We start from the raw sequence: 24,676 nt of genomic DNA on the forward strand, positions 1-24,676 counted from the left end.
GCATTTTTAAAAATTTAGGGCCCCTTTATAACATGTGCTACAGGCCTTGCACTAGCTTAATCCGTCCCTGCGGACACCATAGAGAGGCTGGCTCAGAGCAGCCCATAAATACATCACTTCTAGTGGTCTAGGAAGATGAAGGGGTTCCTCTGCCCAGAAGCCAGAGGTGACCAAACTGTGGTTAGTTAATTGTCTGCACCATGATTCTCGACTTCACAGATTAACCACAGCTTTGTCTACCCGAGGTTTTGGGCTATGTCTGAATGGGGCCAGAGTTAAATGTGCTGAAGCCTACTTAAAATCAATGGCAGTATGTTTTTAACTTTGTCTTGGATTGTGGCCACTGAGCTCAGCATGTGTATACTTGGGATGTGCACCATCCCTGCAGGATGCTATATGGGGCGGCCTCTTGCTCGCTGTTTACCAACCCTTGGCACCAAACTAGATCAGACGAGGTCCGAACTGGTTCAGCACCAACCCTCTGCTTGAACCTTGTGTCATTAGCATACTGATAGCACCATGCACCAAATCTCCTGATGGTTTCTCCCAGTGGAATACATTGCCTGTATTCCATGGAACAGAGACAATGAGGTTCTTGTGTCCCCAAAGAGGACTGTCTTTCCAATGTGCACTGGGCCTTTTTAGTGAAGCAAATATTGAAACAAGGCTTTAGTGCAGGGGTGGGCAAACCTGACCCTCCAGCTGTTGTTGAATTACAACTCCCATCATTCCCAGCCACAATCAATTGCTTTAGTGCCTTCCCTCCTCTTTGCAGTGCTGCAGTCATGAAGGCATGTGGCACATCTGCAGAACCTAAGCAAATTCTAAGCTAGACTTAGTGTGATAGCTTACCCCAGTCAGCACAGGGAGTTATAGCATTTAGGAGAATGCTCAGAATTTCTTGTCAGTGGCTCCTCAAGCACATGTAGCAGAACAACACGTCCAGTCTGGGACCTATCAAGCTCGCCATGGCCCACCACCAGCCATGAGATTGTGGCCTGCCAGATGCTTAATAGCCCTCTTGATTTCTCAGCTTCTGGCAGCCAGCAAAAAACACAACAGGAGGTTTATTGAGCCCCTGTGGGCCACCATACATGGCTGGTGGGCTGGGTGCAGGTTGGTTCTTCACAAATGGTGCTTCAAGGGTGCCTGTGGGAAAGGTGCCATTGTTAAACTCATTTAAGTGCGTACTGGCAGACTTGCAGACACAAGAAATGGGGCCCTTTTGATTGTTCAGTCACTGAAATTATGAGGCAAGACCAGGTCAGTCTCCACCATGCCCATGTCTGCAGAGCAATCCTATGCATTTTTATTCACTGAGTTCAGTGGAACTGGCTCCCAGGTCAAAGTGCAGTGGATAGCAGCCTGAGCGGGAAACAGAATTGGTTTCCATTAAGCTTGCATGGAATTACAGCCTCTTGCTGTTTCTTGATGTGAAATGCCATAGACAACTTGTATATATACGAATATGACAAATATTCATATAGTCATCCCTTGCCAACCACGGGTTTCCCAATCACAGTTCTGAGTATCTGCAACCGGGAAATTGCAGCAGGTCTTGCCAACCACGACACGAGTATCCACGGTTTGGTGAGGTTTTTTGCAATTTGAGGGGTATTTGTGATTTGGGGGAGTTGGGGTTGTTTTGGGGGGTCAGAGGTCACTTTTGGGGATCACCTTTACTCCTCTTACTGACTCTTGGTGATTTGGGGGGATTTGGAGGGATTCCCCTCCCCTATTTTTCACTGTGTTTTGTGCTCATTTCATAACTGCAGTTCCCCTAACCCCCTTTCCCCCATTGATTTCAATGGCTCTCCAACTGTGAATTTGCCAGCCGTGAAGTTTTCCTGGAACAGAACCCTCGCGGTTGGCAAGGGATGACAATATACTGCTTTTCAACCAAAGTTCCCAAAGCCGTTTACATAGATACAAACAAACAAACAAACAAATAAATAAATAAATAAAGTGGCTCCCTGTCCCCAAAGGGCTCACAATCTTAAAAAAGAAACATAAGGTAGACACCAGCAACAGCCACTGGAGGGAAGCTGTGCTGGGGCTGGTTAGGGCCAGTTGCTCTTCCCTTGCTAAGAGAATGGCCATGTGCCTCTTTGCTCAGTTAGCAGGGGATTATATATACACACACACACACACACACACACTGATTTAATATTGTAGTCCTTTTAAAATATGTGCAAGATCATTGTGAGCAGAGTTACAGCCATGTACTGTACTTTCTGCAGGAAAAACCTGGAACAAGTGATGTCATCCTGTTGCTCTCCTGCCTTGCATTGTGTATTGCATACAAAAGCTGTAAAATCAGACTGAGGTTGCATCCAGAATGGAATACTCAGACAACAGAATGAAGTTCTACAGAGCATGTTTAGAATCAGAGTATTGGACCAAAGTACAATGAACAAATTCATTTGAAATCAATGTGATTCTCCCCGCCTCCCCAACCCAGTGGGCGATATCCAGATGGACATTGTGCTCTCAGGAATACAGATTCCCTCTGTGCCCTCTGAAAATATATCCCTGATAGCTGCGGACCTTCAGGGACTTCTTTTCAGGGGGCATAGGGGAGGCATTGGAGGCAGCAGAGGGAAGGAAACAGGGCTGATAATTGTCACTCTCCCCTGCATGAGTAAAATGTACTTCCATGTGTGAAGTGTTAGTCTTGGATGTCACCAATGTCTGGTCTGTAAGGCTATAGTACTGTATTTATAATTTATTTATTATAAATAAACACACACACACTGCTTGATTTCTTTGCACTTGATTACTGTAAACTCAGTGATTGGCCACTGAATGTATGGACTAACAGCTCTTGGAATGCATGTAAGACATATCAAGTGATAGCTGTGCTGTGACCACAGTCATTACAGCAGAGCTATCACTGATAGAATCTCAAATTTTATTTATTTATTTAAAATGTTTATACCCCGCCCCTCCAGTACAATACTGCTTGGGGCGGCTTGTGACAGTAAAAGTAATATAAGGTTTAAAACAACTTTCCAACTTACATTCCAAATTCAGTGGATTTTCCATAGGAAGCTGCCTTATACCGAACAGACCATTGGTCTATCCAGTTCAGTGTCGTTCATACTAACTGGCAGTGGCTCTCCAAGGTTTCAGGTTTCCAGCAGGTGTCCTTCCCAGCTCTACCTGGATGTACTGCCAGGGATGGAACCTGAGACCTCCTGGATGCAAGCAGCTGCTCTGCCACTGAATCCGAATACAACAAACACAGCGAATGTGTATATACCACTTTTCAACACATGTTCCCAAAGTGGTTTACTTAGATATAAATAATTAAACAAAATGGCTCCCTGTCCCTGACGGCTCACAATCTAGAAAAGAAACATAAGATAGACTCCAGCAAAAACCAATGGAGTGATACTGTGCTGGGGATGGATAGGGATAGTTGCTCTTCGAGAATCACCACTTTTAAAAGGTGCCTCTTTGCTCAGTTAGCAGGGGTTAGGGTTGACCCCTGAGCTACAACCTCATCCCCAGTGGAGGAGAGGCAGGGCTAACAAACAACCAGCAGCAAGAGCACTGAAAAGCAGTCTGCACTTGCCTCTCTGTACATAAGGAGCCCTTTCTCACGATCCATGAGAAGGGCTTGAAGGCACGAGAGGAGGAAGCCTAGGAAAGCCTACCTTCCCCACAGATGATCGTCTCCTCGTTACTGGGTGGGTGGATAGGCCACCCAGACGATTGCCAGCCTCTGCCAGCAACAAGGAGGTTTAGGGGCCAGGAGGCCCCTAGAACTCCCATAATGTACTGCACGAGTGCACTGTGCATTATGGAGAGTTATTTGATGCCAGCTGGGAGGCTGCGGGTATGTTGGGAGCCACGCAGAGCCATCACACAATCAGTTAACCTGGGCTAATAGTGTGTTTGCACCCTTAAACCTGGCTAACAGCCAGGGCTCCCTTGCAGGTTTGCTGCCATGCTGCTGCCAGGAGCCTCACGGCTTTCAGCAGTTCTCATGCACAAGCAGAACTGGGCTGAGCTTCCCTAGTTTTGCCTGAATGTGTGAACAGCCTCAAGATCTATTTCATTAAACTATTAGTATTCCTGATTCCACTCCACTGCCTTGTCCTTGCCTACCACAAGCCTTTCCCTTGGATTATACAAGCAGGTCTCTACAGAGTGACTTTAAATTGTTTGAGTATCCTCTTAAGCGCCTTTTGGAGGACCAGCAAAAGAGCCTCTGATTCAGACTCTCATCACAGGAGCTGATTGGGGCTCAAGGCCATTCCTGTGCACTTCATGTGTCCTTCCAATATCACTTTGGCAGCTTCCTCAACAGTTGTTCTCAGTAGATTATAGATTGGCTTCTCCAAGCACTCATTTCCTCCAAAGGTTGTTGAAGAGTATGCTAGTGTTGCAAATGTTGGCTAAAGATAAAAGGTTTTGGATATGCCTCTCTTCTGCTATTTAAGGTTGATTTCAGAGCCGTTCTTCAAAACAGAGTACACTTCAAAACCCTAGTGTCTTAGGTGCTTTCTAAATAACAAATATTATATCATTAATAAATATGATATCAACTTATGATGTCAAACTCATTAGGAACTTTCTGTTAGCTTCACTGAAACATATAATGTGTCCAAGCAGAACAAAAGGTTGAAAGTGACATACCTAGAAGAATAAATGTAGTTTTTAGGAATAACAAGCTAGTGATAGAATTTCCAAAGGACTCTGTAGGAATGACTACCCATAATGGTGATATTAATTCAAGGGGATGCAGCTCTTTTCATCCAGGTTCAGCTGGTAAATTTACTTCTAGAGCAAATGCCATATTCTTATAATTAAGTTATTTATGGAAGGTGAAGTTTTGAGGACTTGTAGTGCCAACCTGATTGTACATGTTCCTTGTTGTCTCAGAAGTCCACACCAAATCCAGTTTTTACCAACAGATTCTTTATATTTCATAAAGCTGGTACCTTACAAGAAATATCTAGTGTTCAGAATGGCTTCATGTGTCATTTATCTTATTTTATTATTTTTATTCTGCAAAACTGATAGCACCTCTGTTAGCTCAATTGGCTGATAAAGAAAGATAAAACAAACCTCAAACTTATAAAAGGTTTAAAGAGCAGAAACAAGAAGACAAAGGAAGAAACTAAATTTTCTTTAACAGATTAAATTTAAATTTTCTTTAAATTTAATCAGAATTTTCTTTAAATTTAACAGATTAAATTTAAATTTTCTTTAAATTTTCTTTAACAGAACAGAAGCAGTCAAAGCTAAAAGACTGGGTGGTTCAGATGTCACCTGGAACCTTGGTTAACTGGGTTCTGCACAACATCTCTAAGCCTCAGGGCACGTGATTCCATCTCCTATGCATGCATGCATGAGCATTCACTTACGAACATAAGAACAGCCCTGCTAGATGAGACCAAAAGCCCATCTAGTCCAGCATGCTGTTTCCCACAGTGGCCCACTAGATGCCTCTGGGAAGCCCACAGGCAAGAGATGAAGATGTGCCTTCTCTCCTGCTGTTGCTCCCCTGCAACTCATATTTAGAGACATGTTGCCTCTGAGGCTAGACATGGCCTATAGCCATCAGACTAGTAGCCACTGATAGACCTCTCCAAGATCAGCAATGACGTCTGACCTCATTGACTTCAGTTTATTCTAACCTACTTCAAATAAAATGAGCTCTGTAATTTATTTCAAACCTTGGGTACAGATTTTGGTTTATTTGAAGTAAGTAGGCTAAAAGACACAAATATCAATTGGTTCAGACGTCACAACCAACCTTGATTTATTTTAATCTAGAAGGGACGTGGACACTTGCATCAGAATTAGAGGGGTGAACGCACACTACTGAGGCTGAAAGGCATTGCACAGAGACTATCTTTAACCTAGGTTCCATGTGATGTCTGAACTAGCCCTTGGACAAATAAAAAGGCCTTTATCCAGCACGTAATGATCAAAAGGGTCAAATAGGAACATAGGAAGCTGTCTTATACCAAGTCAGACCATTGGTCTATCTAGTTTGTCTACAGAGACTGGCAGCGACTTCTCCAAGGTTGCAGGCAGGAGTCTCTCTCAGCCCTCTCTGAAAGATGCCAGGGAGGGAACTTGGAACCTTCTAAGTGCAGGCATGCAGGTGCTCTTCCCAGAGTAGCCCAAACCCCTAAGGGGAATATCTTACAGTGCTCACACATGTAGTCAAATGCTAGCCAGGACAGACTCTGCTTAGCAAATGGGGACAATTCGTGCTTGCTACCACAAGACCAGCTCTTCTCCCATATGGGCCTCTTTATTTAAAAGATGGCGTGCTATAACTGAAAAGGCCTGTTTCACAATCTCCACTTGCCAAAGCTCTGAGGATGGGGCAGATTCACGTGGGAGCTGTTGGCCCTCCATATCACCATAGCACATTTTTTTTAACCTCTGATTTAATTGATGGTAGGGAGGAGACATTCTGGGTTTGTATGCCCACCAGGGCATACTCAACAAACAGAAGGAACTGATAGTGTTTCCTGATCAATGCCGTGACAAATCTCATTCTCTTTTTTCAGCTTGGCTGCTGGAATCCAGTCACAGGTCTTAATGGATCATTAACTGACAGAAGGTTGGAAAATAACATGCGAGGAGTTATTCTGCGTGTAGTGACAGTGCTGGTAAGCAGAAAAATATCTTCTTTTCCTCTCGTAAATGAAACAATTACTTTTCACTTGCTCTCCGCTAATAGCTTATTGACTAAGAAAAGCTGAATAGTTTTTTTTTTTTTGCGGGGGGTGGGGGACACACACACGTCATTCATACAGTCAAAAATTGTGTTTTACCTAGGTTTGGGAGCTGTTTGTGCTCCCAGTTTTTGGTACTGTGGAACAAGGGCAGAGCCACCATTGAGGGAATGGGTTCAAAGAACCCAGGCCGCAGCCCCTCAGGGGCCACACCTCACACCCCAGACACATACCCCTCATCTGACGTCAGACGTGGGAAGCATGGTTTAGCTACCAAACAGGGCTGTGCGGCCCCACTTGGGAGCTAAATCAGCCAGCACTGCATTCACAGTGTGACAGGAGCAGCTCGCTCTGCCTTTTAAAACACGCTGCAAACATAGCACTGGCTGGATTTAGCTCCGTTTGGGCACTCGGTCACGTAGCCCCGTTTGGGAGCTAGATCAGCCAGCGCTGCATTCGCAGCATGGCTGGAGCAGCTCTCCCTGTGCTGCAAACGCCCCCCTGTGCTAAACCACGCCCCCCCATCTTGACACAGGGGGCATGGCTAACTGCTCCCTGCATCTGATGTCAGATGCTGATGCAGGGGACGGGCCTAGCGGGGTCACGGCAGCGCTGGTCTCCCTCCGCACCTGGTCTGGAATCAAGGTAGGAGGTAAACTTGGGTAGAAGTGATTGTGTGGAAGCAAGGTAAGAGGAAAGCCAGGATTCCAGCTTGCTTCCACACAATCAGTTCTACCCAGGTTTTCTTCCTACCTTGCTTCTACAACTGAATATTGGGAGCACACACAGCTCGCAAACTGGGGTAAAACACAGTTTTTGAATGTGTGAATTTCCTCACACTGTACTACCATTTAACCGTCAAATGTGAAACATTTAACTGTCATACCATAAGGCTTGTGTGTGTCATTATTGGATCAATAGGATATCCACCCCCCCTCCTAGAAATAATTAGAATTAAATCTCAGTGTTGGAGCTTAATGCATCGTTCTGTTTCTTCCATAGCTTTGTGATAATTTATGTGAACCATTAACTCAAAAGGGCAAAACAAAGTAACTCAAGTTCTAAATGATGCATAAGAGGCAGCCATCCACCAATTACTGTGGCAAATTGATTGCAGTTTCACACAAATTGCTGCACTTAGGAAATATTAAAGATTATCTTAGGGTGAACTGCATTTGTTAAGTAAAACAATCACTACCCTTCCCCGGTCCCTTCAGTCATGTTCTGCTTTTGCCTTCTGGCTCTCTGGCATCACGATCTGGGCACAAATCCATGCCAGTTCCTTCTGTTTATTGAGTGTGCCCTTGCGGGACGGGCAGTTGACACAAAAATGTATGGAAGTCAAAGCCAGAACACCTTTTTGAAATGTTGCGAGCTTTAACCATTGGGACTGGCTCAGAAATTTTATCCAGTTCCACTGATCTTTGCCTTATTGCTCATTTTGAGTCTGGGAACAGGGCAGACTATAAAACTAATAAAGTTAATGTCAGACTCTGGCCAAAGTGTGGACAAGTAACTTGTTGGGCAGAAAAGTAAATTTTGGGCAGGCAGAAGTCACCATCAGGCAGAGGGAAGACTAATACTTTGGGGCATAGATGGCCTGATGACAGGTTGCCTAAACAGAAGACATATAGCAGATATAGGTGCTTTATACCAAGCAGTGTCATGGGATTGCCCAGATCTGGTGTGCCCTGATCCCACAAACCAGGAGGATTCTGTGCTGTTGTCCCTGCTTGATTTATGTTAACCATACCATGCATGCTAGAGGTCTTAGGTTCAATCCCTGGCATCTCCAGGTAGGGTTGGGAAAGACTCCTGCCTGAAACCTTGGAGAGCTGTTGCCAGTCAGTTGTAGACAATGCTGAGCTAGGTAGGCCAATGTTCTGACTCCGAATAAGGCAGCTGCGTACGTTCCTAAATCTTACAATAGACATGCAAGAGAAGCAAATAGTATTGGGGATGGCTCAGTGGTAGCATCTTTGCTTTGCATGCAGATGTCCCAGGTTCAGTCCCTGGAAGCATCTCCAGGTTGGGCTGGAGATGCCAGGAGAGCCAGTGCCAATCAGTGTAGACAATACTGAGCATTATGGACCAATGGTCTAACTAGGTATAAGGCAGCTTCCTATGTCCCTAACCACCTCTTGTTCCCTCCTTCAACCAGCTTCACTGGTGGCAGAGTGTTCTGAGCACAGGGAACCCGAGCCTAACCTGCAGAGCTCTTGTTTCAAGGCGCACAACAGTAACCCATTCTACTTTTCAGTTCTGTTTATTTTGTATAAGACCATTATACCCTTTCCTCTAGATTAAACTATAATTAGAGTGAATAACTGTAAATAAGTATTTATAGAGGCTCTTCACACGGTCAATGTGTAGAGCCTCATGGGTTTATGTGAGGAGACAGGGCATAGGCTGCTCTTCCCGCACACGAGCAGTCACTCATTGCTGGGCAGCCGGATTGGTCACCCAGATGAGCGGCTGCTTCGGTCGATGCTCCTGCGCCCAGCTGCAACTCTCATGGGAGCTCCGGGGGTCAGCGGAAGGGGAGTGCCGCTGCATGGCCCCCTGGCCCCCCGGAGAACCAGGAAGGCACTGCGTGAGTGTGCGGTGCCGTCCTGGAGTCCCCTCTCCCCACCCCATCCCAAGTGTGTTAGCAAACAAAGTTAATGGAGCGCTTGCTCTGTTAACCTCGTTTAAGGAGAGGGGTTTTTAGGCGGGCTAGCTGCCGTGACTAGTCGCACATGAGCCCTGTGGTTCTCACGATGGGGGGAAAACGGGCTAGGCTCCCTTAGACTGGTTTCCCCCGATTGTGAGAATAGCCTCATACTTTTGTATGTTGAAGCTAATTTGATGTTCATCAAAGTCGCATCACAGCCACAGTAGCTGGCCTTTGTACTTTGCCCGATACAAATTTAAATGGATTCAGCATAATATCCTTGTGATGAAAATGCTCAGTGAATGTTCCCTATCAAAAGAAATTCAAATGAGTTTCATGTCATCTCTTTCCCCGCTTCTATAATTTCATTCCTACTTTATCATTCCAGTTAACTTGCCAGGGTGCATTCTTCTGGCAAACAATTATATTACGAACATTTAGCTACATCGATACTCATATGCATAGGAGAAAGAAATGCATCATTACTCATGCCAATAAGCTGGTATGATCCAAAAGAAAAAGACACTGAAAGTTCAGCAATTCACACGGAGCCTATTAGTTTCCCCAGTACCAGCCCCACACATGAAAAGCTTACTGGCTGACACTTGCACCTAGCAATGTCTTTTGTTGTGTAGCTTTTCTCATTTAGGAAACACTGAAAACATCTTGCAGCTAATTGAAAACCTATATTGAAAATACACCTTCATGCACATTCACTAGTGCAGTGTTGTTATCAGTAAGCATAGATTCAGATAGCCAGTTCCTCCCATCAGCTGGCTATTCCCCTCCACCACAGCCCATGCAAGAGAATTCTTGTAGATATCACCTGGAGGAGATCCATAGTGATCCATACAGATCTGGAGGGGAGTGAAACTGGGTCTGATCATCTGAGCATGTCTAGATGGTTGTATAAAAGTATTGTGCAAAATCCCACAGAACTGAGCAGAAATAGGGCAGGATAGGGAATTACATAGCTTTGTGATGTCATCTTCAATTTCCCTACAGTTTATTCCATTCTCTGTCACTCTGATGTTGCAGTGCCTCCTCCTCCATCTTGCTGAAGATGGAAAGCTTGTCTGCAAGGAAACATGGGGAAAGGAAGTGAGATCTCAGGATGGGGTCTACAGTACCTCGCCTTTGACTGCTGCTGCAGACATTATAAAAGAGTGGGTGAAGGACCTGCTTGAGATGCAAGGAATTGCAGTCACTGTATCCTCTCATGGTGTCTCTATTGGTGGCTTCACCCATCATGGTGAACTGACGGTTTGGTTGAGCTGCCAGTTCCATGAGTGTGTGTGTGATCCTGACTTCCAGTATCAGGAAGAATATGCCGACCTTGGATGTGATGTGCTAACCCACCTATGTCAGCATAAGCTATCCTACTTGTGCTGCAGAACCCAACATCTGTCCCTCACTTCAAATCTTGTTTACAGATGACAAGTTGAAATAGGACAGAGTATGGTAACATTGGTGGGTTCAAACATCAGGGCCAATGTCCACATGTCCTACCCAACAGCAGAAGCTGGCTTGTGTGCGTGCTCAGTGAACTGGCAGCTCAGCTCAACTGCCAGATGTGTGAACCCTCCCAATGATTTTGAAGAAACAGGCATCATCCCCGGTGAAGACCTGGCAACATTAATACCATAATGGATTTAGTAATACCATAATGGGATGGTGCCATTTCCAACCATTGTTAGCTTCCTTAGTGCTGCCACAGCTGCTCACATCTGTAGGACTGGGATTTTACTTTTTCAGAATTAGGAATATGGCGGCTGTTCTGTAATGAGCGAGTGACAAATGAGAATCAATGTTACCATCTGCTCAACGGGTATCAACATACTTAAGCTGACTGTATACCGTGGCATTATTCCTATTGCTGCTCCAATTAGTTCTGATGACATTATACATTTAGGACTCAGTTCTGAAAAGCCCTGAAGGTCTGCTTTCTTGATCTTGGATTACTCATTGCATTAAATAATGTGGAATATACACTTTCTTTAACCCAGAAATAAAGATTTGTAGATCATCATGGCATTATCCTGATGATGAGAAAATGTTATCTTATGTGAGAAGGAAGGATCCGTGTATACCATTTGGAGCTGGGTGTCTCTGGGGCAGTATACAGGATGCAAGACATCTTTTTAGAAATGAATAATGGCTGAATTTGCACATAACATGGACCAGTAGTTCCACTCCCTGCCCCCACCCTGTGTTCTCCTCTCCAAATTTGGATGTAATGAAGAGCAGGGAGACTGCAGAGAGAGGAGAGGGAACTGGCTGTGCGGGCTTCCATCTTGCATGGAGGACAGACCGCACAGCCAATCACAGCCAAGGAGAGGGAGGAGCTTTCTCCCTCCACTCTGATTACAGGGAATGCAGCCTGCAGTTCCACAGTCACATGTAAAGCAAGCTGTGTTCAACCTCAGGTTGGGGTGTCGAAACTCACTGCAACCCAAGGGTACAAATTGGAATTTTTAAAGGCCAACCTCAGGTCACTATTCTCACAGAACCAGAGTTTCCTGCATTTGTACTTACAGCTTTGGAAACCTCAGGCCCCAGTTTCATGTCACAGGCGAATGTGGCCAATGTGTAGGGCAGGGCCAGGATGATGCATCTAGTTTGAGTGTCTGTTTTTATTGAGTTTTCAACAGCCCCCTCGAAATTTTGCCTCTTTTTATTCAAGTCTCGAATGCAGACCACTGGTCGTGGAGAACTGGGCATAAGCAAATGCCCCATCTGCCTGTCTGCTCTGAAAATGCATCATGCTCTTTGAGCGGTCCAGCTGAATGCTTGAGAATCCTCAAGGGTTTTATCAACAATGTGATTTGAACACATGAACAGCTTAAGCCTCTTCCACTTCCCTGTCACCCTGCCCCCCTTTCCTTAAACCTCAAATCGTTGTTCTAGGGGGGCAGACTGCCTGAACAGAAGATGTCCCACGATCCTTGGTTGCAAATGATGCTCTGTACAGCCAATAAGAGGTTCCCAAACCCTGCTATCCTTGACTATATGTTACCTAAGATAGGCTTCGCGGGGTTTCTCCTGTTTGGACAAGAGCCCTCTGCCACCTATGGCTATTTTCTCCAATGCAAAATTGATTGCTTTAGGAAAGGGGAGTAAGAGGTGGCAGAGGGCATGGAACATGCTGTGAGCCCCAGTTTGATTTGGACCAAGCTCAAATGGTGCTTTCCCCAATTTGAATTGGATTTGAGAATGGGTTCTCCCCCACCCCACATCTTGAGCCTCCCTCCCTTGAATAGTTGTTCAGTATCTATCCATCCATCTATCTGTCTGTCTGTCTGTCTGTCTATCTATCTATCTATCTATCTATCTATCTATCTATCTATCATATTTTTATACCATCCTTTGTCTGAAGACCCCAGGGTGGCCAACAGCAAAGCAAAAACAATAATACTACTCTCCACTGAAAGAGAGGTTCTTTCGTTTTTATAATTCTCAATTTTTAGCTTTTAAATGTTTTAATTTGAAACTTAATTCTGATTGTGGTTTTTGCCTGATTTTTAACTTGTTAACTTAATTCAGTTAATTTTATTAATTTTATTTTACATTGTATCTATTTTATTGTTGTGAGCCACCCTGAGCAGTAGTGTATTGGAGGGGCGGGGTATAAATATTTTAAATAATAAATAAATAAATAAATAAATTTTAACAGAGCTGTGTTTTGTTCTTAAGAGGGCTGGTCTATTCATTGGCCAAAAGCCTGTATAAAAAGCCTGGTCTTCAGATTCCTCCAAAAGGCTGGGAGATGGAGAGAGTGATGCGGACCTCAACTGCAAGTGAGTTCTGCAACCTGGGGGCAATCACTGAGAAGGCCCTGTCCTGTGTGCTCAACAAATGAGCCTCAGCAGGTTTCAGCATGTGGGCCAGAGCCCTCCCAGCTGATCTAGTCAGTTGGGTAGGTTCAGCTGGGAACAGGTGGTCCTTAAGGCACCTGGGGCCCAAGACATTTAGGGCTCTAAAGGCAATAACCAGCAGTTTGAATTTTAGCTGGAAACAAATAGGCAGCTAGTGTAGTGTCTTCAGAATCCAGGTCAAAAGGGCTGTTTCTCAGACTTTCAGGAACCATGCTGGCCCATTAGGGTCAAACTCAGGAGAGCTTCCTGGTCCAACTGAGCAAAAACTGGGCTTCCGACATAGCTCCCTGCAAGCAGAATTTTGTGTGTAAGAGTTGGATGAAATGTAGCAAAACTGTTTCCATTCACAACATTGGTATACCTATTTAAAAAGTTCTTTCTTCTCAAAAATGCTAATTTTGACCAAAAAATATAAAGGATCTTTGCCTTTGCATTCTGGAAACTGTGCACTGAAGTTTGATAATGTTCTTTTTTATGTTGCTGTTATATATCAAAATCTTATTAATAAACAACTACTTAGGGGGTGTGCATAGAACCAATTTTTGCCATTCGGCCCGAATTCTAATTGAATTCGGACTGGACCATGATCCGTGAACCAGTCAGGTCAGACTGTCTGGCTGGTCTGGTCCGTCCGACTGAACCTGCTCAAACCAGTTTCACTGGTTTGAGCGGCTGTAAAGGGGAATCCGGTGATGATTCCACTATGCTTCAGACGTTTTAAAAAAATGTTTTGTAAAGGGTGGCAGGGGAGAAGCAAGTGAGAGGTGCCTTTAAAAGTCAAATCGAAGGTGCTTACCAGCAGGCCTGTGGTGCTTTCCCCTAATTTCGCAGTGGCGGCGGCAGCAATATCTGGCCTCCATGCATGCGCCAGAGGCCATTTGCATGGTCAGTGTGTTGCTGGCCATGCCGCAAATGGCCTCTGCGTATGTGCGGGGGCCAGATATTGCTGCTGCCACCACTGCAAGGATGGCGAGGGGGGGGGAGTGCTGCAGGCCTGCTGGTAAGCACCATCTGTTAAAGATGCCTCTCTCTCTCACCACTCCCCCGTCGCCCTTTACAAAAACCTTTTTAACTTCAGAAGCAAAGGGGAATTTTCACTGGATTCCCCTTTACAGCTGCTCCAGCTAGTGAACTGGTCCATGGGCAAACAAGGTTCTGTCCTTTTGAAAGGGCCGATCACATCTGCGTTACAACTGGTCGAACCGGCCTAGTTCATGGCAGATCGGTTCGATTGCAGACCGGTTCAGCACACCCCTACAACTAATTAGAAAAATACATAGACTAGTGAAAGGAACCATAATAAAAAATAGTGGCTGGTATCCAAACTAATGCAGCACACTATGTGGGAAGCACTATTTTCATCCATTCCCCATTTCCTCTGAAGCCCACTGTGCCTCCCAAAAATATGTCCCCGAGGGTCACATTTTGGGGAGGCACAGTGGGCTTCAGAGGGAAGGGGAGGATCAGTGAATATTATATCACCCTTCCTCCATAGTGCTCTCTCTGCATTAGTCAGGATGTCAGTCAGTAAATTTTAACAGCGATAGCAACTGTATTTCAACCTGCAATATTGCCTATCACTGCTGCTGCCATTTTTATGACTATCATTAATAATATTAAGAGTGCATAATTTTGCAGCACTAATACTACAGTTGTTAATGGCCTGCTTTAGCATCTTACTTGGGCAGGTTGCTCCAATTATTTCCTGTCTTCAGGACTAACCTCTTTACAAGTCTGTCCCTATCAATGCATAGAAGATAAGCCCACACTCCAACCAACTGTTGCAACAGTTATTAACTTCTCCGTTTTATTTAAAATCAGGGCTTAGCACTAGAAATGTACAAAACTCCTTTGAAATTTTTCACCATTCAAACTCATATCAAAATGCTCTTCGCTTCTCTTAAAATGTAGGTGTTATGCCAAAGGAGGAACCTCCAAATTGGCATAAAATCTAGCCTTAGGTGGAATTTGGTTGGCAACCTGGAGATATGGTTGGCAGACACTCCCTCCTCCTAAAACCTAGGCTAACCTTATTGAAATTATTTTAGTTTTGCTCAAAATTCCTGCAGTAGCTTTACACAAATAAAACCTGCCAAATTCACCCAACCTTTTGCTTCAGTCATGACTCGTACTGAGCACTGCACTTTCCATAGTTTAGGGCTAAAGTACTTTGAAAGTAGCTTAATCCATGCAGACAATGGCCAAAATGCAAGTGAACAGAAAGCCAGTTTATTCCATAAGGAGGATTACCCATAAGCCACAATCAGGAGTGCTAAGCCTTCATTTCAATCAAAAAGGCTAGGGGAAGATATAATTTCATCCACAACATTGTCTTTGCTTTTTATGGAGATTCATTTCAACATAACGCAGCAACCGAGGAGTAAGAAATCTCTTTCTGCTACTGCAATGCTTCCAAACTCTGTGTTGCTGAGTTTCTATTAAGGAGGGCATGCTTCAGGTGAAACACAACTCCCTTAGAAAGTTATTGGATAGATGAAGTTGGGTCGAGCTAATCAACCCTTAGGCTCTGACCAAGGAATCCAGTGCTATTCAGTTAATGCTCTGTGCTCTTGCTAAGGACCTCGATTGAATCTCAGCTTGAATGAGTAATAACCATTTGCCATTGAGCACAATGGCTTATCCTGTTGCTTCTGGTGTTAAGCAAATGAGCAAGTGCAAACACACTGGTTGGCATGATGAGGAAAATTACTGAAAGTAGTTCAGTTGAAATTAAAAGGACAAGTTAGGCAATGCCTAACTTGTCCCTTTAACTTCAGTGGAACTACTTTCAGTAATTTCCTTCATCATGTAAGTCACTGAGGCTCTCAGGGGCATAGCAAGTTTGGAGTGGGCCCAGAGACAAAATTTTAAAATGGGCCCCTCGCTGATATACACACACAAACACACTTCACAGTATATAGTGCACTCACACTCACATCCCCATTATGAATACGGTGAATATCTAATTCACATTGAATTTTGTTCACAGGGGCAGATCCAGCAGGAAATTACAGGGGGTGCAACAAGAATTCCCCCCCAAAATAGATTCCTTTCCGCTAAATATTGGGGCTTGGATTTTCTCTCTCTTGCAAATGCACTATGCCAGGGGGTGTCAAACTAAAATTTGGTGGTGGGCCAGATTAGATTCTGATGACCCTCTGGTGAACCTCACATAGCCTTGCACCCACCTCACACCACCTTTCTTCCTCCTCCTCTTCTCTGCTCTTTCCCTCATTCCTTTTCTCCCCCCCCCGCCAAAAAAAAAAAATTAGCTGAATTCACTAATTTTTACACTAAACTACACTCAGGGAAAGATTTATTCTTTTTATTTTTAGAATAAATTCGGAACATACCTGCTAATACCAGCTTTTGCATGGAAATTCCTATCACTCTTCCGCTCTCTCTTACAAAGATGTTGCTAGGTACTTAAAAGATCCAGGCTTGGGCCTATAGCCTCTCCACATTTTGATAATGAAACCCTCTCATGCTCTCTTAAAGGTATTCAACATTCTTCTCCTCACTAGCTTACTTCACAGCTAAAAATGAATCTCCTTTTTCTCCTGCATCAGATTTCTCCTGTATCCTACACACACAGCTGAGAACCAGTGTGGTGTAGTGATTAGAGTGTCAAGACTAGGATTGGGGGACTTGTGTTCCCCATTCAGACATGAAACTCACTATGGAACTTTAGCTGAGACACTCTCTCCCTTCCAAACCTGCCTCACAGGATTGTTGTGAGGATAAAAGTGGGGAGGACGAACATGTACACTATCCTGACCTCTTTGGAAGAAGAACAGGATGTGTGTCATTCATATATATATATATATATATATATATATATATATATATATATATATGACTTTTAGCCACATGCACTCCAATCCTAAGAATGTCCTCAGAAGCACATTCAAATAGCATTTTTACACCAATCACAGCATGCAATTCAGTTTGATCTTTTATTCAGTACATTTCATTTAAGCAAGAAAATCATATGGGGGGAAAAATCATATGCAACTATAGTGCATGTCTATATATTACAGTATATATACAATGTATAGCGTGTCTATACACTACAGAAAGAAAAGCCACCATTTTTATTTCATATAGGACAGCAGACTGTCATAAAGCCATTTTTGGAAGGGCGGTATAGAAATCAAATAAATTATTATTATTATTATTATTATTATTATTAATAATAATAATAAATAATATATGGAGTTACCCCAATTTTGCAGAATTTAATGACAACCAATCATTTCATGTGCAATTTAAAAATGAGTTTCTTGTGAACTGATTTGCAAAACCTTATTCTGAAGCAAGTGTAAACAGTACAAAAATAAACTTTTGGTGGGGGAGCATGCTACAAGCACAACGCAAAATAAAATAAAATAGTAAGGTTTAAAAGAGGAAACATGTTAAGAGAACCATATTCTCATATTTTGCTATTTAAGCCATTGTGATAACTCTGTTGTTAAAAAAGCAGCATATAAATATTTTTAATAAGGGCGGTGGGGGGTGGAGAAAGCAACACAGAGAGAGATCAGATTAGAGCTATAAGCAGTGTAACTTCAGGAATAAAAAGGAGCAAAAACAGATCCATTTTGTCAGAGCATCCCCCCCCCCTTCTTTTCAAAGCTTTTAATACTTTTGCACTAACTAATTTCCACACAACAAGGTAAACTGTTGGGATGGGGAGAGTTTTTCTTACAAGTTTGCACTAGAACAGTTTTGGCATACTTTGAAAATGTGTGGGTTTGGTTTTTTTTTGTTTTTTTTAAAAAAGCTTAAGAATTCTCTCTCTCTCTCTCTCTCTCTCTCTCTCTCTCTCTCTCTCTCTCTCTGTCTCATGCACACACACACGGTTCATGGGGTGGTGGGAAGAGAGAGCGAGCAACATGGTAGCATGACCAAGGGGAGCAAATAACACATAAACCAAACAAACAGCAAAGGGTTGGTTTTTACAAAATGTCTTCTTCTTACTTTCGTTCTTGGAGAGAGAACAAGCAGCCAAGAGCCAGCTTCCTGGGCTCTGCAGTTCCATAAAAATTCCAAGCAGGGAAGGAGCACAAGACACCAGGAGAACCAATAGGGCTGGGAGAAAAGTTAACCCTTACTTGACTCTCTGCTACTGCCGATCTCCAGGAGACTCAATATTAATTAATAGGGGGTGCAAAATGGGTGGGTGGGGAATCATGTGATGTGCCTCTGGGGGCCTTGAGGCAGTGGGGCCCCGAGACAACTGTCTCCTCTTGTCTAATGGCAGTGACGCCCCTGGAGGCTCTACACACGATTCATGTGTAGAGCTTTACCATGCTCTGTAGAGAGAGCAGGCTTAGCCCTGGGCAGCCGAATCGGCCACCCACACAATTACTGGCTCCGTCATGAAGCCAGTAGGGGCAGAGGGGATCGGGAGCTGTCCAGCCCCCGGAAGTCCCAGAATGCCCAGTGTGAGTGTGCGGAGCATTCTGGGGAGAACCCTGATGCTAGGAGACTTGTAGGAGCCTCCCAGTCGGGGGGCCTTCTTGTGAGTCGCTGGTGCATAGCGACTCAGGATCGCCAAAATGTGGTTAGCGGCACTCCACTAACCCCATTTTAGCAATCCTGACTCACAAGGAGACCCCGACTGGGAGGCTCCAACAAGTTTCACTGAGTTTGTGCTGTGTCTCCAGTAGGAACTAATGTTTCCTTACCATCGTTTCCTCACCTGTTCAACTGATTATGGAGAATGAGCAACAAGATGTACAGTCCTCCATCTCTGGAAAGTATGCTGCAGGTCCACAACCCTTCAGTGTCCCTGCACTGAAGCCCTTCTTTCTGCAGAGAACCAGGCATGGTGGGGAAGTGGTTTTCCCTCTCTCCCCTCTCTCCAAATGCCCTTTCAACTTCATATAAATCTGTTCCTGAGGACTGCACAGCCCTCAGGAACAGCTTCATACGAAGTTGAAAGGGCTTGTGGGGCGGGGGGAGGGGGGAGAGGCAAAAATGACTCCCCCTCAGTGCTTAGTTATGGAATCTCTCTTAGGAACAAAGAAAGATGCCATATACTGAGTCAGACCATAGGTCCATCTCACTCAGTACTATCTACACAAACTGGCAGCGACTTCTCCAAGGTCACAGGCAGGAATCTCTCCCAGCTCTATCTTGGAAATGCCAGGGAGGGAACTTGGAACCTTCTGCTCTTCCCAGAACACTTCCATCCATTAAGGGAGTCCCCCTTACAGCTGTTACAGTTACAGTTGTTCTCACACATGTAGTTGTTCTCCTACAGTTGTTCTCACACATGTAGTCTCTCATTCATATGCAACTAGGGCAGACCTTGCTTAGCAAAGGGGTCAAGTCATGCTTGCTACCACAAGACCAGCTCTCCTCCCATAAACCAGCTCTCCTCACATAGACCAGCTCTCCTCCCATTCTGCTCTCGCAGAAGAATGCTATGAAAGACTGAAGCAAGTCCTACTGCATTCTGTGGGACTTACTACCTAGCAAGTATGCTTATGATTGCAGCAGCAATGACTGATGCCTTCTGCAGTGTTGTGAGGGTGGAAGAAAGGCTCCTCCTCACCTAGCTGCATTGAAGCCTTGCTCCACAGCCCAGTGCAGGTGATGGTAAAGCAGGAGAGGGAAACAATTTCCATTTCTCTCCCCTCCTTCCAAAAGCCCTTTTTGCTGCCAGAAATATGCCCCAGAGTTCTGCAGCCTTCAGTGACATATTCCTGGCAGCAAAAAGGGCTTGGGGGGAGGGGCAAGGAAGAGAAGCAAAAACCATCTCACCCTCCCTGTACTCTTGTGGTGGGTTGCAAAGCAAGTCTTCAGTGCAGCTTGACTCCAACTATTCTGCAAGGACAGAGCCCTTCTTCAGCCCTTGTAGTGCTGCAAAAGATGTGGGCCAGTATCCGGAGACTGGCTTATCTGGTGGTGACTCAATGATGAGTCTTTTCTGAGGTTGCCCTGCTGCTGTGGAATGCAGTCCCTTTTAAAGTGAGAGCTGCATCTTCTCTGATAGCCTTCAGAAGGGCACTGACACAGTTTTTCAAATACGATTTTAATTATTTAACTGTTGGTTTTATCGTTTATAGATATTTTAATCAATTGCAAACTGCCCTGAGACCTAGTTACCATCAGTATATAAATGTGCTAAATAAATATGAAGATACAGACAGAAATGGAAAGTCATCTTGTACATTTTGAACATTATAGAAGAAATTAAGTGTAATTAGTATAGGTCATAGGAACATAGGAACATAGGAAGCTGCCATACACTGAGTCAGACCATTGGGCTATCTAGCTCAGTATTGTCTTCACAGACTGGCAGCAGCTTCTCCAAGGTTGCAGGCAGGAATCTCTCTCAGCCCTATCTTGGAGAAACCAGGGAGGGAACTTGAAACCTTTTGCTCTTCCCAGAGTGGCTCCATCCCCTGAGGGGAATATCTTCTTACAGTGCTCACACTTCTCGTCTCCCATTCATATGCAACCAGGGCAGACCCTGCTTAGCTAAGGGGACAAGACCACTTGCTACCACAAGACCAGCTCAAATCAGTATAAAAGAAATTAAGTATGCATAATTTCTAAAGTACCCAGTCTCCTAAAAGGGATCAGAGAACAGGAGGTTTTCATCCATTTTGGATGAAAACTTCCTGTTCTCTGATCCCATTTAGGAGACTGGTTTATTTGTTTTATTTATTTGTTTTATCGAATTTCTATACCTCCTGATATAGAAATCTCTAGGCTGTGCACAAGTTAACATAATGTAAAATATAAAACATTTAACATTCATAAAACAGATAAAAATCACAATAGATAAAAGGGTTCACGGAAGAGAAGGTGCTCTCTTAAGTACCCTGGACCCAAGCTGTTAAGGTTGCTTTAGAAATTATGCATACTTAATTTCTTCTATACTGACCCCACGTCCTTGGTACTTCATTGGCAGGCATTGTTCTCTGTCTTTATGGTTGCACAGTGCATTATACTTGGTTCCTGTCTGGCAATTGAATTCTAAATATGAATTATCTATCTATCTATCTATCTATCTATCTATCTATCTATCTATCTATCTAATTTGTACACCGCCCCAAACTTTTGTCTCTGGATGGTTAACAATAGCATAAAACAAGTTAAAAACATATACAAAAAACTTAAAACAATTAAAAAATTTAAAAATAAACCAGAGATTAAAACCTAGAAAAAATTAGTAAGCTGAGAAAGCTTGGGTGAAAAGATGGGTTTTCAGGTTTTTTGAAAATTGCCAGAGATGGGGAGGATCTATCTCAGCAGGGAGCGCATTCCACAATTTTGGGGCAGCAACCAAGAAGGCCCGTCTCTGTGTAGCCCCCAAACGAGTGAGCGGTCACTGGAGATGGACTGCCTAAGCTGTTTAGGGCTTTATAAGTTATAACTAGCACTTTGTATTTTGTCTGGAAACCTATTGGCAGCCAGTGTAGCTCCGTCAGTAAAGCAGTAACATGGTCTCTCCTATAGCTAATGTAAAGGTACAATGTGGTGCAGGGAGTTTATGGGACAATTTGGGTAGTTCTCCTCCATAGACTGATGTTGACCCCACTCTGTTTGTGTACAAACATGACAATGCTGGAGCAAGTTGCACTAGTAGTGTGCACGGATCGGTTCGGAGGCCATTCTACTGGCCTCCGAACCGGTCCGGACAAGGGGTGGTTTTAGTTCGGGAGGGTTAGGGTGGGGGGGTCCATTAAGGGCGGGGGGGGCTTTACTCACCCCTCCCGCGCTTTGCTGCTTCGGCGCCATAATTACTTTAAAAAATGCGCCGCAGAATCATTTGCCGCTCCGGGGCTCCTTGACTTCAAAATCGGGCGGCAGGATACTTCCCTGCCGCCCCCAAAGCCCCCTCAAGCCATTTGAGCTCTTTAAATCTCACCCCGGACCGAGTGCTAAAGCGCTCGGGCGGGCGGCGGGGAGATGTCCGTCCGTCCGTCCGCCCGCCCCCTTCCCTGCCTTCTGCGAAGTGAAGGCTCCCTGCACTTCGCAGAAGGCAGGGAAGGGGGCGGGCGGACGGACGGACATCTCCCCGCCGCCCGCCCGAGCGCTTTAGCACTCGGTCCGGGGCGAGATTTAAAGAGCTCAAATGGCTTGAGGGGGCTTTGGGGGCGGCAGGGAAGTATCCTGCCGCCCGATTTTGAAGTCAAGGAGCCCCGGAGCGGCAAATGATTCTGCGGCGCATTTTTTAAAGTAATTATGGCGCCGAAGCAGCAAAGCGCGGGAGGGGTGAGTAAAGCCCCCCCCGCCCTTAATGGACCCCCCCACCCCAGTGCCGAGCCGCAGGTCCGCGGTCCGGTGCACACCCCTAAGTTGCACATCTTCTAGTACTAGTGTACAGGGATTGGGTAAAAGGAATGACCACAAGAAGACGTGTAAAAACCCCAATGAGTACATGCCTTTAGACTGTAAGCTCTCTCAGTAGATACTCTTTCACTTTATTCATCTGAACAGTACTTACATGCGTGATTGATGCTAAGTCAGAATAAAATGATAGTTGTGTGCATGCATACAATGAAGTCATGTAATCTGTTTGGACATATAATTCCCTGTTATTAAGGTTGGACTTTTGGTTCCAGAAGTGCAGGTTCATACCAAACAATAGCCCATTGAAGTCAGATTACTCCTATGTATCCTTGAGCAGGGATAACCAGCTTGGTATTCTTAGGAGCTACTTGATTCTCCAGGCTGTAGTCTGGGGTTTGGAGTGCTCAGCTCTATAACACATTTGGAACCATCTAGAACTAAAGACCTCATAATTATGAAGCATATGTGCTGAGGTATAGCAGCATTGCAATATGTACATGTCAACTTTCATACCACGTGCAAAATCCAAAAGAAATATAAAACATTACAGATGGAATCTCTGTTCCTTACAAAACTTCTTTTGGTAGAGTCACTAGGGGCCAGGATGAAATTGCTTCAGGGTCTGCATCTGGCCTGCAGGCTGCCAATTGGCTGTCCCTGTTTTAGAGTATTGGTGTTATTTTCAGAACTTAATGTCAGTCACCTGACATTTCATAGAAGGTCACAATTACCTTCTGTTTTTACAATCGTGACATTTCACTTTTTTCTTCCCTAAAAGCCTGCCCACTCCTATTCTGTTCAAATTGTGTTGAGATATTTTATCTACTTGCTTTATGCAAGTGATCATGAATTCCAGCACATAGACAAATGTAAGAGTGCATTCCTTATTTGTCTTTGAGGGGAAGTATTCATACTAACACAAAAGGCAATTGTCTCAACAGTAAAAAGGGGATATGTCAGTTTCCGAGTTCTCAAGGCCCCTGCTTCTTAACTGCAAATTCATCTCCTGGTTAGGTTTACCACACACACAGGCCTCCTCCCCTACAGGTCACCCAGCCTGCTCTCCCCAGCCAGGCCAGCAACTTCACCTCTTGGCTCGAGGCAGGGCAGCCAGCTAGCTACTGAGCCAGCCTCTTTGCAAGCTGGCACAATGATGCATGCACAGTCTCCCACTTGCTTTCTGTTCTCCATGACTACAAACATTTATATAAGGCTTTTCAACAGAAGGTTTCAGAGTTCAAAGAAAAATAAATAATAAGATGCTCCCCTGTCCCCAAAGGGGTCACAAACTAAAAAGAAATGCAAGGCAACACCAGCATCAGCCTTTGAAGGAATGCTGTGCTGGGGTTGGATAGGGCCAGTTGCTCTCCCCATGATAAATAGGAGAGATTCACCACTTTAAAAGGTGCCTTTCTGCAGGGGTAAAGATAGGGGTAAAGTAAACTGCTAACTTCTCACTGCTACCACCTGAAGGAAGCAAACTGCACCTGCCAGGCCCACATATCCATGCTCCTGCATCATATGGCTCTGCAACCTGCCACTGAAGCAGAACTTCCCCTCTGACTTCCCCATTGGCTGGATGATCAGTAGGAAGGGGAAGGAGACAGAGGAAGATAAGCTCTCATGAGAGCAAAGTGTTCTGAGTGAACAAAATCTTCCAGCTGCTCCCCAGAACTTCAGACGCTACAACATAAGCTAAAAAAATAAAGTTGTTTGGTCCCCAAAGTTGTCTCATGTCCTCTCTAAAAGCCCCTAGCTGGCTTGGCAACCCTAATTTCCGCCAATCCTAATGTCATGTTCCCTCTCCTTGGGCTCCTGTTCTGCTTCTCTCCCCTCTCAAGGGCACCAAGGCGGGTCAAGCAGAGCCTCAGCAGGCAATGGAGTATTGAGGTGTGGGGCAGTTATTGTCACCGTCTTCCCCACCTACCTCCTTCACAGCTGGGTGGGTGCTTCCGACCCCTCCATGCCCTCTCTCTCAGTATCCTTGCTGCCCAGCAAGGACTCTCGTGTCCTCCATGAACTCCACGGCCACCTCATCATTGGTCACTGCTTTAAATGGCTTTCCATACTCTTGGCAGGTCTTGCAAGAGTCTGAAATCCTATCTCGCAAGATCTCGGGCTCCCATGAGAGC

The 24,676-nt window shown here is 44.7% G+C and overlaps 1 protein-coding gene across 8 annotated transcripts in view; it reads left to right on the forward strand.

The window, feature by feature from the left end:
- The window catches only part of GRID2 (glutamate ionotropic receptor delta type subunit 2), a 1,329,997-nt gene that overhangs the window by 1,002,515 nt on the left and 302,806 nt on the right, over positions 1 to 24,676 (forward strand). For all 8 annotated transcript variants that reach the window (XM_053253719.1, XM_053253720.1, XM_053253717.1 and 5 more), the window contains one exon: positions 6,537 to 6,638. In XM_053253719.1, coding sequence (XP_053109694.1) covers positions 6,537 to 6,638 — 102 coding nt within the window. The remainder of the gene's footprint in view (positions 1 to 6,536; positions 6,639 to 24,676) is intronic.

The sequence above is a fragment of the Hemicordylus capensis genome, chromosome 5, assembly GCF_027244095.1.
Source record: "Hemicordylus capensis ecotype Gifberg chromosome 5, rHemCap1.1.pri, whole genome shotgun sequence".
In the NCBI taxonomy this organism is placed as follows: Eukaryota; Metazoa; Chordata; class Lepidosauria; order Squamata; family Cordylidae; genus Hemicordylus; species Hemicordylus capensis.